Here is a 15,083-nt window from a genome sequence, read left to right on the forward strand (position 1 = left end):
TATTTCATTGTTTAAATCTTTATATAATAGCAAGTATTTGTTCCATAATTAATGAGAGACTTGAAAAAGTAGTTTTCACAGAGTACCATGTCATGTCCACCAGGTATTTTTCTGTCTGTCTTTCATTTTCAAATCTCACTCCCTTGATTGAGGTCTGGATAAATGGACTTTGTTTATTAAATCTCATTATTTTAAAGCAAGGTAAATGATAGCCACATTTAGCATCTGGTAGCAGCTGTAATGCTACTATCAAGAGAATACTATATCAGCAGTTTCACCAGTTATGACTGCTTAACTAGTGAAATTACAGGTCCCAACATGTCAAAGTATGGGGTAGATGTTTATTTTTTAGCATGTGAGCTGTATTTCAAGTGCATGCTGGATTTGGACCTCATCTTCTTAAATACCATTGAATTTATCAGACAACATTCTGCAAATTCCCACTACTACTTACAGCTCTTTTAAAATGTGGCATTAAATCTCCTTTATTTCAACCTTTTAAAAACTCCTTCTCCACAAATCTCTGTAATGGAATTTATTACCATCCTGTGGTACTCATATTAAATGGAAGAAAATAGAGACTCTAGGTCAAATTCAATGCTCATTTTCTTTTTTCTTTTTTTTTTTTAATAGCTTGACATCAATATTTTTTGTATTCTTTCTTTTTGGTGGCTATAATCTGGAAGGTTGTTTCACCATTTCATTAGGCAATAGGATGTCTATCACAACAAAATCACATTGTATTCCAGGCAAGCAGCTTTTATTACAGAAAGGGAAGCTTCCAAACTGATGATCAAGAAATGCATGGGAGAATGGCTGTGCCTCCCGATGTGCTTGTTCTGTATTTTGTAGCCTAAAGAAAAAAATGCTGGGATTAATAGTGACACCTCAGTCAGCCCTCTGATTGTCATTAGAGCCATTTATTTACTTTCATCAGAAGCACTCCTGAAATGTTTTTAATTCATTTGTGTGAATTATAGATGAATGGAATACTTTTGTGATCATACCAATTTATCACTAATTTACTAGTCACCAAATGTAAGTAATAACTCGTATTATGAATATCAAGTGCAACTAGTACTAAAAAGTACCTATGTTCCATAATAAATTCTAAATCTCATTGCCATCTCTGCCAGGCTTCATCAAATCATATACTTGATTTCTTTGGGCTGAATGAAGGCCTTTCTGATTACCTATTGTGCTGAAACCTTAAATAAACTGTCATTTCCTCTTTTTCCTCTACTGACCATTGTACAGAGACAATCATTCAAGTGAGAAGGTGACTAATTTAATCATACTGGAAAAAGGAACAATTATATTCTGGAAATATTTTCTTGTGGACCTCTGCTACAAGATATCATTAAGGTCAATGGTCTATAAGGCTTAAAACTGATTGAATGCAAACCTTCAGAGTTATATTAGGGTTAAAAGAATATAAATCTTCATGCCTCAAGGCAGATGTCAGTTTTTAACTCGTGCAGATTGGGAAGAAATTTCCCTCTAGCCACATGGTTTCAGAGTTAGCAGTGTTCTTTCACCTTTCTAAAAAATAACTACCACATCACAGCAAGATTCTGGAGCAGCTGTGTCAGTGCCTGAAAGCAATATAGCAAGTCTGATGCTTACCTGTAGCCTCAATTTCAGACACTGAATATTAGAAGAATTTAATGAACTAGTGTTTTTCAATGAGATTATTTTCAATGGTTTTGGCTGTGTAGTGTATGTCTTGGCGTGTATGCCTTCCAAAAGGCTTTATAAATAAATCCATGAGAGCAAACAGCTCCATTTTTTTTTTGGTCTCAAGTCTTTCTCTAAGACTAGACCATCAATTCTGTTGTAATATTTGCTCTTTGGACACTAGCAGTCATTCTCTTTCAGAGAATCATTGTATTCCTTTCTAATGTGTTACTATCGATCTAGCTCAAATGATAGAAAATAATCATTAGTATCCAGTGCAGAGTTCCTGTTCAGCTCCAGCTCCTTTCTGTGATCTGTTCTGGTGTGATCTTAGATTCTTTAAGGTAGTTTTGGAGAGATTTCTAATTTTTAGGAACCAGGCTCTAGTTTCCAGCGAAACACACTGAGAGTGCATCTCAGGTTAGACTGTCCGTTTATGCAAATTGAAGTTTATGAGTTGAAAGTATTGTGTCTCTATGTAGTCTCTGTTAAACTACGAAGAAGTATCCATGGAATGCTTGTGAGCAGTCCTGATCCCTAACATGGGCTATCCTGATCAGATAGTGAGTTGTCGTGTTTTTTGCTCACATGCAGAGATCAGCTACTAGAGAAAGAGGAGTGTTGTATTAAGTATGTAATGAGAAGGTGTCTATCCTGAGGCAGCAGAAGTTGTCATTGCCCAAGAGGATGATTTTGTGCTGAGTCCAGAGCAAATGCCAGTAGAGACTGCTTAGCTGAGCTTTTGGGTGTGAATGTGTTTAGTACTGATGGTCTAGGGTCTCTTGTGAATTCAGTGTCAACTGTCAGGGTCACAGCGAGGGGCAGTGGTACATTGCAAAAGGCAATGTGAGCTGAAGATAGAGTATTTTTAATGGTGAAGACAAACTAAATTTCAGTTTTCTGTAATGGAAAATTACCTTGAAAAAAACAGCTCCTTGACAAAATGACAGTCCAGCTACTGTATTTAAAACAAAACATGACAGATTTTGTGACCTGGACTTTCTGTGGGGTCATTCTCCTCATTGACCTTCCCAGCTAGACCAGAGAGGTCTTAGCTGACACACAAGCAAGGCAGAAACTCTTTCTTGAGAACAGAGTCCTGAGCCCACAGTAGGTCCTTCGTGGAGACCAGTAAAACTCTGCCTGAGAGGAAGCACTGGTGGGGACACTGGAGGGAGGGTAGGTGCTGGGCTCAGTGAGACAGGGTTACCTGAGAAAACAACTTATCCTGTAGTAAAGACTTTCTTATGTTAAAAATCCAGCCAGTAGACTGCTGTACTTCTGTTTCAGAAAGGGTAGATGAAAGAATGGCAACACAGCTTGTTTGGGTTGAAGTAGTTTCATCTGAAGGAGATGAGGGTGTTGATCAGGCATGTAAGCAGAGGTGTGGCAATGCAGCGGCTACTGGTTCTGCATGGCCTCTTTTTCCACATTTCCTAATTGTGATTTCTTCTTCCTCTTGCTTTGTTCATTGCGTTGGTTTTATTTCTTTCTTCCCTTTTGACTATTTGCTCTTGCAGAAGGTCAAAGCTTTAAAGGTTATAAAAATACCCATGAAAGGTGTTCAGAAGTATTTCATGTCATGGTATTTCCCCAATTTATGTAATACAGTTAAAGAAAAAAAAAAAAAAGTAGTGTTAGCACTTCCTTGTGTAGGTTGACAGCTGTTCAGTTCCTCAGAAGCAATATGTCCCTCCATTACACTACTGTATTGTTGTCCAATGATAACATAAAATTATCCCAAAGGTTCTCTAAATTAAGTAGAAATTTTAAGAATATGGGAGTTATCTAGAGAAATCCCAACTAGCCTAAAAAAAATTAACTGAAAGTGTCAGCTGTCCATGCTATCCATTATTTAATGAGCAGCATCTTTATGCATATTTTAAATACTTGCCTACCATCAATAGGAGGTAGCCAAAGCAGATGCATTGCAGACACAGTGTATTGAGACTTTGATCATCATTCTTCTACATACCATCTGAAAATGCAAGCTCCAGTCTTGGAGATACAACCGTAAATGAATATACTTTATTCTTTTGAGCTTCTGACTATCGTGTTAGTAGTTAAAGGGGACTTATGTAAAGGATTATCTGAATCTACAAACATCCAAAGGGGAAACATATTAAATAATACATGACATGTCAAGTGCAGTAAAATGGCACTTTTAAACAATTTTTAGTCAGACATAAGTAAATGAGATATTCCCTCTTACTTGCACAACATCTATATTCAAAAAATCAACCTGATTCTTTGTGTAGAAATAGGAATCTCTTTGTCTACAGTGTACTGAATGGTAAAGTATTGCTTTCTGTCTCTGACATTGTTAGTCTTTGAGTATCAGCTAAAATGTTCAAGCTAGTTTTGCAATGTTTATCCAAGTGTTTATGGGATTTTCTTTATGTCAGACAAATTAATAATACTTCAGCAAGTATTGATACCACTTGAAACCTCTTGGTGTCAATTTATAAATGAGTATAACCTCTGCATCTCAGAATTAGATGTTAGTTCCTGATGTTCCTGCTATGAGGGATGTGCAAATTACATCAGGGTGTGTTCTGACGTTGCTAACAAAATGTTCTGGTTTTCTGTAGGTAATGCTATTAGGCCCATTGCCCTCCGTGCGGTGTCTGCTATAGCCCGTGCTCTCCCAGGATTTCCCATCTTAGCAACTGGAGGAATTGATTCGGCTGAAAGTGGGCTCCAGTTTCTGCACAGTGGGGCTTCTGTTTTACAGGTACCTTTTCTTTCTTTAAAACATTAAAATTAAAATAACTGTAATTAAAACCATAATGCATATTAGAATAGTGGAAGGTTTATACCATTTAAAGGAATTTTCGTGTTTTTAGCTTCATACTTCTTGCTAAGAGACATTCATTTCAGATGGAGGAGGAGTTGCCAAAAGAAGACTTTGGATGTCACAGTACCAATCTGGGAAAAGGCTAGCCATGAGAATGTTATCACCTTTTTGTCTGACCGATAGGATTTAAACTTTAAACATCTCTCCCTTGTCATACAAAGAAGGTTGACACAGAGTTAAGCTTGAGCAACCTGATCTTCCTTTAATCTCCGTTTTTGTCTTCTGCAAAGAGCCTTTTAAAGGGGAGAGGGATTTCAGAAAGAACTACTTTAGTCCCACCAGGGGCCAGTTTTAAGTAATACTTGTTTATGCAAGCATCTGTGTCCTTTAAGCATGTTGACTGGCACAGGAAGTGCGGAGCTGTACCTTCTGCATGTGGTGCTGGCATTGCAGCCCATTGCATTGGAGTGAGGTGTCGGACTGCGTGCAGTAGTTGAGGCTATTTACGTTGCCTGATGGGTGGTTTTGAGGTCATGGCCAGATTGGCATGGTTAGTTAGTCCCTGTCATGAACGGAATCCTTGGTGACCTGTTGTAATGGGCACCAGGAAATTGACTGGAAATCAGCCCCTTACGTGCTCTACTAGGCATGTCAGGGCACCATTGCAGCATGGATGTTGGAATGGCTGATAAAGAGTAGGTGGTGGTTATTTTATATTATTCCATTATATATTGTTACATTCTGGTGGATATTCATCCCTTTTAGCTGTAGTTCCCATCATAGACAACAGCAGCTGGGGACCCTGTGGATATCAGCTTTTTGTCACTCCATGGGATGACTGGAGTGGTTTCATTCCCACAATTCACTTTGACATGAAAATTAGATTCGGTGTGACTATCCTTTCTGCACAGCTATGGTGACTGCTGAGATTAGTCATTTGTTGTTTGAGAAAAAAAAAATAAAATAAAATAGGCCAACTCAGTCGTGTCGTTTGGTTGGATTTTTTAATGCACATCAAATTTAGCATCTCTGGGAGCTAAAGTAGAAGGCTACTGCTTTTTAATAGACTTACTATGTTCTTTGGATTTATTAACACCATTTCCTATTTCTTTTAATTTGTATTAGAATGCTTCAAACTCTTTTTTTCCCATGGACAGACAAAAGATCTAGCTTTCTTACACAATGATCTGAGAGCTTCTTCTATATAAATACTAAGTAATGGTACAAATTACAGAACAGCATTTGTCTCAAAAAAAAAAAAGTGGGATTGGCAAGGGAATGTTTTTAGTGCTATAGATGCATTTGATTTGTTATTGCTAATAGAGCTGCAGTTTTGATGGCTTTGCAACAATGTTATGTGAACTGAACTACACAGAGTGGAATGATTTTTGGTTCTACGTCTGCTGTATCTGTTTCTGGATGACTAAAAATGAAGTTTTTAGATGTAATTTATGCCCCTTTCCTTTATATAGACTGTGTATCTGTTTATCTTTTATAATTTCTTTTCTCTTTTGTTGATTTGCCCGGATGGTAATAGGAAATTCTGAAATATAATTTAATGCAGACATCCCAATCAGTGCTCAAGAGAAAGAATATTGGATTTACAAAACATTAATTATTGTTTTCTTTTTAGTAAAATAATCAAGTTCTCTGGAACTGGCTTCCAGAAATTACTTGGATCTATATTGGTCTTCTGCCTTTTACAGAACAATTTATCTTTCAACACATTTTTCCCAGAGATGGTGAAAAAAAAAACCTATTTTCTTGTCCTTTGGCTTCAGCAGTTTAACTGAAATCATCTCTAGAACTGATTTTAAACTCCTCTGGATCAAACCTATCCTTAGTTTGAGTGGCTTATTTCTGTTTCGCTAAGGTAGGGAAGTCATTTAAACTAATCTGAGATAAATGGGTTCTAAAGCTGCTGTGTAGGTAAGGGTCTGAAGTAGTTCAATTACATTTATTTAAAAATAAGCCTTTAGTAAACTTCATGCAAGATTGTGAGTACAGGCCATAAGTCTTTCCCTCATCTTGGGAAAGGTAAATGGACGAGAGAGGGAAATGAGTAATCTCTATAAACAGAAGAAATACACTTGACTGGGACTAGACTGAAACTTTTATTTGCTGTTTGGGCAAGATACCCTGTGATAGACAGAAGAAGACAGCCTCATCTTCACAGGTCATCTTTGGAGCCTAGTTAGGATTATGAGAATCATTGCCATTGTTTTCATTCTTAACAATGTCATACGAATAGTTGGCTAATGTATTTATCCCTGAATCTCAGTCTCTCACACACATCCTTGGTATCCCCAAGTTGTTCCTGCTTCAACCGTCAAAACCTCCATTGCTTATTGTAACAGCTTTGACAGTTCACTTCTGCTTTCTCAGTACCAAAATATAGAGCAAGTACAGAATTTGAAGACATGCTGGAGTGAGCTCTGTGCTCAGCTGTGCTGAACGAGCAGTTGTCTCAAAACCTGGGAGCGGGTACCGCCGCTGCTATCACCGCCCTGTTACACAGAATACTGTGTGGATGTTTCCTTGTTAGCAGTGTTTTAAAAGGGTAGGGAATGTCAGTTCATCCAACATTGCATGCGATCTACTACCACTGAGCAGCATAGTTTGTATTGATCCATCTATGGAGCCCAGCTAGAGAGACCACTTGTGTGGCCCTTGGGCATCCCTTCATTTTGCCTAGACAAGAGTGCTGTGTCTTCTTTGCCGTGGGAGGGTGATGTTCATGGGCTAAGATAATATGAAGACTTTGTCTGAGTTGATTTAATTGCAATGTGATGTATCTCTTGGAGGTTTATGAATAGTAAATTTACCTCCATTAAAAGCAAGATCAGGTTTTGCTCTGCAGCTATTTCACTTACAATCAGTTCTCCATTATTTTTTTCCAATTGCTTTTATTTTTAAAATGTGTGAATTTATTTTCCATTTACAAAATCATCATATGCAGGAATGCAAGTCAGGAGTTAACTGGTAAGCCACATTTTGATATATGCTATAACCACCTCAAGTGGTACTAAGCAGGTATATTAGGGAATGGTTTGGAGAGAGAGTTTCAGGATTCAAAGTGTGTTCTGTCCCCTCCTTTAGAAGATGAAGGGCAACATCTTAGTGTTGTTACTGGCAAAAAGTGAATGTGTAAAAAGGCTTTACAGCAGGTATAGAAAACAAACTGAATCATTGTAATCAGTAGTAGCTGGGATTAAAATTTTATATGCAATTTAACAGAACATTCTTCCAGTTTATGGAATTCAGAAAAAGATCCCACTTGTTTTTTAATTTTTCATTAAAAATGCTGAAACATTTCAGTCATTCTTCAACTGACTCCATAGCACTATACTTTTTTGTAACATACCCAAATCCACTGACCCCTTTTCAGTACAAGCATGAAATTAAAAAAAAACCACACCAACTTTATTTTAGCTGCATCTTTCTGAGATGCAGTTTGTTACTACAGGCTTCCAGTGAGGATTAAGTATTTTATTTTAAGTAAGCTTTGTTTAAAGCCCAAATTTATCAAAATTTTGCATCTTTTGCATCATTGATGGTTTGTTAGATTTTTTGCAAAGCTTTGAGAAAGACATACATTTTTCAAAGTTGTCTCGCTGTAGGAAATTAAAAATGGAGACAATTGTAGAAAAATCTAGTGGAAAGAGAAAATGCATTATGGAAAAAGCAATAAAAGCATAAAGATATTAAAGTAAAAGTCACTTCACAGTAGCCTGTATGATTCAATTGTAGATCAATATTCTGTAGTTAATGCATTAGCAGTAGAGCATTAATTTGCAATTACCGCAGGTGATCTGATCCTCTGTGTTCTGTCCATTGACATAAATGACCTTTTGTTGAAAGAGGTTCTGCAGTCATTATTTCTAGCAAATGTAACAATAAAAAAAAAAGGTAGAACAAAGGGATACTTCCTAAAGTATATATGTCTCATGGTAGTCTCTAAACATTATATTCTGGTATGGAATACTTTTGTTAATCTCAACTATTGGTCATTAATGTGTAAAGAATATGGGTTCCTTTTCAAACAAATTTATTTTCTTACAAAGTGTGGAGGTCACACATGTCCTCTGTTGCTCCAGCATGGATTCCTGTAAGGCTCTCTACATAGCAACGATTTAAAATCTGCCCATAAAATGCTGCTTCCCAGCAGGACAACCTGTGGCTTTGCCCTGAGCCATTGCAGACCCATCTTTACCCACCACTGTCTCCCACTTGGCCTGGATGGGATGTAGTACCTTGCAGTCCTGTTCCTACAATCACTGTGCTCTTGTCCTCACCATGTTGTACGCAGCCCATGTACACCTTCTGCCTCCAGACCTTGCACCATGACCCTCCTCATCTCTCAGATATTCCCTGTAAGGTAGGAATACGCCCCGTCTTGGAGGCAGAGCCACTGTGATGCAGGGTCTGCCCTGTGCCCTTCTCTCCTGCTCCACGCCAGTTGTGTATGAGACCTCAGTGATCTGGAAAAGAACAATACTATTCTGGAAGTATGACAGCCCATGATAGGAAAGCAATAACAATGTTTTTTTGCCTCTGCAAGATAAAATCTCCCCCCAGCACCAAACACGGTTGTTTTTATGAGACTACTTGTGTTTTTTGTAACATTTTCAAGGAGCATTCTTGTTGGTACCTCTTTGGAGCCAGAGTCTCAAGGGATTCAGGACAGTTTGATTATTATTTTTTTTTCTTCAGCAGGCTTTTTACTGAAGCATTTAGCTGAGGGATTTTTATAACAGCAGGATGGCCCTTTGTGGGTGAATAAACAAGCTTTTCCATCACAAAATAGTGGGACTTGAGCTATGAGAGAGCATTGTTATTGTATTTGTGCAAATGTGAAACCCTGTGAGGAACCCTTCTACTTGGTATAAAATGCCCTGGATATCAGAAAATAAAAGCAAGGCTCTGAAAATATAATCACTGAAATGACAGGGAAAAAAAATACCATTTCATAAACGTTATGTTGTGTCTTAATGTTTGGATGCTACCACTTTCTCCACCTCAATCGCAAAAACAAAACAGCAAAAAAAACCATGAAGTAAATGTATACTGTAATAATTTATCATATTTTTCCTCTCTTTTTTTTTTTTTGTAAAAAAAAATTTCATTAAGGTCCCTGATGCAATTTCTCTCTTTTTTTTTTTTTTTTTATGGCTACAGAACTGGAAAGTACAGACCTGCTTCTCCATGCACTTCATTAATGATTTTAAGGAAAAAAAAATACCACTTAAGGCAAAACCACTTTTGAGATATAAATCCTTTGATTGAGATAAATGTAGTCCCATGTAGAAATAGCAGGTTTTAGCCTGTATTCCCAAAGAAACTTGATACATGTTTGAATGTCCTTTTGAGTATCCTCAGTCACATTTGAGCTTTCTGGCCTTTTCCACTGAAATTTGCTGGCAGATAGAAAGTATTTTGCTGTAACAAGTTTTGAGAAAACAAAAAAGTCAGGCACAGGAGAGAGCGTATCTGCGTTTCTTCACTGTAAGTGCAAGCGCGCTATGAGCTCACCTTTATTAGACCTCTGAGAATCCACATGGGATAGTGCTGTTAGGACTGTGTCAGCCACAGGAAAGGCTTTAATTGGCAGTCACACATTAGACGTCAGAGAACCCAACCAGGAGATGCAGAGCAGCTGGAAGCCAGGTATCATTAGCTCCGTTGCTCACAGAGCCGCATGCTTAAAAAAGTCTTCAATGGACGCAGCGCTGAATGGAGTGGCCCTTCTCTGCAGAGCTGAAATTTACAGTACATGCAGAAACAAAAGAGGCAACAAAGTGCTGGTTGAACATGTTGACATAAAATCAAAAGAAAAGTGAATGTGAAAGAGAAAGAAGAGCTGGGACAGGCTTACTCTAGTGATCGCTTCTGATAAACATTTCATTATTTTCTTAGCTCAGTGCTAATTACAGCAACTCAACCTGTCTGTCTGTCTGTGCTAATAAAAAAAAAGTCCTTAGAGGACCGCCACACTTGCTACATTACAGATGCTTGGGGTGGAAACTGCTAATTTATAGTGAGAGTTTTCTGTGAGAATTCCTTTTAATGGAAATTGGAATTTGTCAAACAAAAAGAATCTGGAAAGGTTTTTTTTGTGTGTTATAGTTGGGAAAAAATATCAAATTAGAACAGATTTTCATTATTGATTTTTACTTTTATTATCTTGTCACTTTTACTGAAAAGTCGCAATATTCACATCAGCACATTTTAAAGTTATAGACTAAACTCTAAGCTAATAATGCCTTTTATTTTGTGCATTTTTGTAGTAGTTTTACATTTTATTTGGAGCTGCTTAGGGGACTTATCTATTAGCTTTCCTTTATTTCTGCTTATTTCACCAGCTAGTAAATGAGGTCTGCATAGATAGGATTGTTATTTCATAAATCTGTGAGAATGAATTCAAGCTCATTCCATAACAATTGCTATTTGTCATTCTTAGAATGGATTCTCATGCAAAGTAGGTTTAACTATCACTGAAGGTTAATAATGATTTAATAACAATTAGGTCTCAATTGGGCATCAGCTCAAATGCTGCCCTATACCAGTGACTCCCAGCCTCTGCAGAGGACTTATTCTCTGCTCTTACACCTGGGGACTCTGAGCCTGCTTCTCTTTCCCCTTCTGCCAAGGTGTCTGCCCTGCTTCCCTGGGTCTGGCGATGCAGGGACTTTAAGGGTTGAGGAGATGTGAAGAACGATTGCTTTGGCGACGTGCTTTCTCCATCTCTCCCAAGGATCCACAAATTTGCTTGTCTTTCCAAACCCAGTACTGCTGCACCTATTTTTAATGTGGATTCACACTGGTGATGAGGATTCATGCTGCTGTTATCTTACACGAGCAAGCGCAGAGCTGTCCGCCCTGTAGATAAAACCGCATGGTGTGAATTGGCATCAAGTGAGTTTTGTGTAAAAGTTTACAAAGTAAAAGCAACATGGAGATGACTCTTCAAAAGAGGCTCAGTTAAGTGGTGAAGAAATTGTGGGCAAGTTGTTTTACTCATCTCTGGTTGCTTCCAGACACGAAGCTAGCTCTGCTGTAGAGAGTTCCCCTTGTGTACCAGTGTGGAAGGGACTGGAAATTGAATCTGAAACTGTACCCAGCTCCTTGTTGGATATTGAAAATGTAAATAGAAGGAAAGATAAGCACAGTGGAAAATGCTGAGTTTCTTTTTTTTTTTGTTACTGCCATCTCCAGTAATTACTTAGGGAATTTCCTACGTTTTGTTTTGAATTATACGTATTGTAACTGCAGGGGACTTGTTTTCCAAAAAGGGAAAATGTAAAGCATTCAGACTTGCAAAGCTGTGCTGTCAGAGAAGTGTTTCTAGGAAATGTTATCAGTTATACAAAGAAAATCCGCATGTGAGAAATTTTCGTTTTGTATCGTAGCAGCTCTATTGGTCTTTCAGTCAGAGGCTGTAGCTGGCAATGAAAGGAGGAAAGGAAGAGCCAGCAGTGGAGGAGGCTGTGTCCGGGGAAGGCACGGTCCTGCAGCCCACACCGATGCAGGCACACGCTGCCGTGCAGCTCAGCTCGGGCTCGGTGCGGGGCTAGCTGGAGTTTGGTGACTGATCTGCTGTTTTTTCCAGTGGTAGAAAAAAAAATATTTTTTCTGCCCAGGAAGAAGGGAACAATCTGGGAATATGAGCCTTGATGCCTTTTTGAAGTTTTTTTTTCCTGCTATAACAGAAACCCCCTGACACAGCTTGATCTGGCTGATGAGAGGTCCTTTTATCCCTGCAATTTGAATGAAAGAGACAAACAGGGAAACCATTTTTCTGAAGCTGGCAGTATGTTTAAGAAAGGGTTGAACTTCCTTCAATATTTGAGTTATGTCGCTGCTTTTATTGCTGATATTTATTATTTGGACAGAGATAAGTAAAACAATCCCTAAGGAAATGTGGAAGTGGGTTTTTATCTCAGACACGAAGGACTCAGAGGGTCAGAACTATTTTATTCACATGAATCTCACTCTTCAATGGACACAGCAGCTACTGCACAAATTCGTACAGGCAAGCTGATAAAGGATGAAAGTAATTTGAGCTGGAATAAAATGTGAGAGTACTAGAGGGAAAGACTCACAAGGATGAGGGGTTAATCATTGCAGGACTGAACTGAGGTTCCAGAATGGAAAAATTGGTTTTCTGTTTGATTTTGAGAGGTCTGCGGCTTTCAAAATTCTGGTCTGAGGAAGATGTCCCTCAGTAGATGGTTCTAATTAGAGTTTGTTGAAAACTTACTTGAGGAAACTGCTTTTCATTGACAAATTTCATTTAATCAAAATAAATCTGGGTTCAAGTCCCTGCTGTGTCTGATTCAGAGTGTCCTGGGATGAAGAATGCTGAAGCTTTACCCTGGATCCGTTATGAACCTGAGTATTACCAATGACCAGGAAATAGTATTTCTGTCAGAGGGAAGTTTAAGGATGCAAAAGTTTCACAGTTTAAACTGATAATATTCTAAAAATGTGTGGAATTAACCTATTTAAAGAAAAAAAATATTATTTGGGTGAATCAAATCTTTGTTTCAGTTATTTTGCAACATGTTTTAGTTTTGACCTTTCATTCCAATTAACTTGGATTGAAAAAAAACCCAGACATTTTCTAGTTAAACGGAGCCATTGCATTCCATGTTGTCAAACGGCACGTATTGGTAATTCTGAAACTTTTCCACACATTTTCAGAACACAGTTCTTTTCTGAAAAGGGTGGTTTTCTAGAACCACGCTCACTTCTGAGAAATATGCCTTTCCAAAAATGGAATAATGAACCAACTCCAGTCCAGAGAGGATGGCATTCCTGTTGGTTAGCTCTCAGAAAACAAAATCTTAAAACACTGTTAGCTTCTGACGAAATGTGTTATATTGCTTGGTGACTTTTAGCATCAAGCCACAGGATCTGAGCAACTGAACTGATGTCTGCTTTAGAAATATCTTTGGAGGAGCTGGAGGGTACAGCTCCTGGAAATGGGTCATGTAAATCTGCATCTACCTGGCACAGCTGCTGATGCTGTACCAGCAGTGGCAGAACTGCTGGGAGAACTGAAGGCTTTCATTTTCCACAACAGTACTTATAAGAGAAAGGCAAGACCCCTGGGTGTTAATAGATGAAATATGAAGTGATATTCAACATGTATTTAAAGATAGTTGTAGAGCCTCTGTATGTGATAGAGCTGTTTACACAGGGGAGTTAGCTCATCTGCTTTCAAAAATTCTTTCATTTTGTAGATCTATGGTACAATGATACAATTTGCTATAGATGGCTGATTATGAGGCTCTTTCTCACACTCCTCAATGCTCAAGGCATGTGGAATCTTATTTGTTTTCTTAGGAAAGATGATCTCGATCAGCACTTTTATCAGTGTGTGTGCCCACCTACTGCATAAAGGTCCACTTTGTAGTTCCAAGAACTGACAGAATGCTTTAGTGAGATAAGGAAATATAACCATTCCTCTGAGATGGTTGACAGGGAAAAAGAAAAACAAACAAACAAACAAACAAAAACAAAACAAAACCAATTACCTCAGGGAGCCTTCTGAAAATTCTTGATTTCTTACGCATTTCCCCTCTCAAAGACACAGGATACAAATTTGCATTATTCAGGGTCCCTTGATAAGTACCATTTTCCCATTCCCAAACTCCCAGTTTAGCTATTTAGATCAAAGATACGGTAATTGGCAGAGAAGAACCTAAGGCGAGGAAAAATACGTTTGAGTAGGCTAGGAATTAATGCATTGGATAACGTTCCTAAAGGGTCCCTTACGGTGCTCTTATTGCTTGTCATGCTCTCATCTGATAAGTGGCTAATGGATTCTAGACTTTTTTCTCCTCCTTCAGTGTTGGCCACTCCCAGTTGACCAAGGTTGCTGAAGTGCAATACACAAACAAGGTCTATCTTTCACCCCCAAAAATCAGGTACTTTGGGGTCTATGTACCAGTGAGAGTAACCGTCACCTTGGTGCTGGGAAGGCTTTTCATCACAGCCTGTCTCAGGAGGCTGCTGCGGCTTCAACACAAGCTATGTGGCTCTTCTTGCTGCCCAGCTACTGCATCCTTATTTCCTTACCTGTGATCCCTCCCCTGATGCTCCCTAAATGTCAGCTCAGCTCTACTCGACACCACGTCAGCATTATGTTGTCCTGTTGTAGAGAGGATCTAAGCTGTACAGGAGATAGAGCTCTTATCCTGCAAGCTTGTCTTGCATGGACTAGAGACCTTCTCCTTTTAACTCATTTTGAGCTCCATTACTTACTGACATTGGTCTATACTTCTGATTAGAATGATGCTTTACTCAAGCTTGTCTAATGAACTCACTTGAAGTATAGCAAAAGGATTTAAATACTTCATTACTGACACCCACGTGACATTGGACCATCCAGTCATTTCTTTTATATAGATTTCTTAAGCTCTATGTGAATGGTTGCTTCTTCTGCAGAGCCTGGAGATATTAGTGTCTTTGAATCTTTCTTCCGTGTGTTGTCCCTCAAGTGTCACTAGTAAGCCCTCAGCTCATTAGAACTTCAAGTCTAGGACTCAGTAAAAAAGATTGTGTGGTTTTTTTCCCACAGTTTAGACAATTCATAGATGTGATA

General features: G+C 38.4%; 1 protein-coding gene across 2 annotated transcripts in view; it reads left to right on the forward strand.

Annotated features, from left to right (window-relative positions):
* The window catches only part of DPYD (dihydropyrimidine dehydrogenase), a 370,709-nt gene that overhangs the window by 297,527 nt on the left and 58,099 nt on the right, over positions 1-15,083 (forward strand). For both annotated transcript variants that reach the window (XM_086752907.1, XM_086752908.1), the window contains one exon: positions 4,269-4,411. In XM_086752907.1, coding sequence (XP_086609033.1) covers positions 4,269-4,411 — 143 coding nt within the window. The remainder of the gene's footprint in view (positions 1-4,268; positions 4,412-15,083) is intronic.

This window comes from Chlamydotis macqueenii, chromosome 8 (genome assembly GCF_036417535.1).
Source record: "Chlamydotis macqueenii isolate bChlMac1 chromosome 8, bChlMac1.mat, whole genome shotgun sequence".
In the NCBI taxonomy this organism is placed as follows: Eukaryota; Metazoa; Chordata; class Aves; order Otidiformes; family Otididae; genus Chlamydotis; species Chlamydotis macqueenii.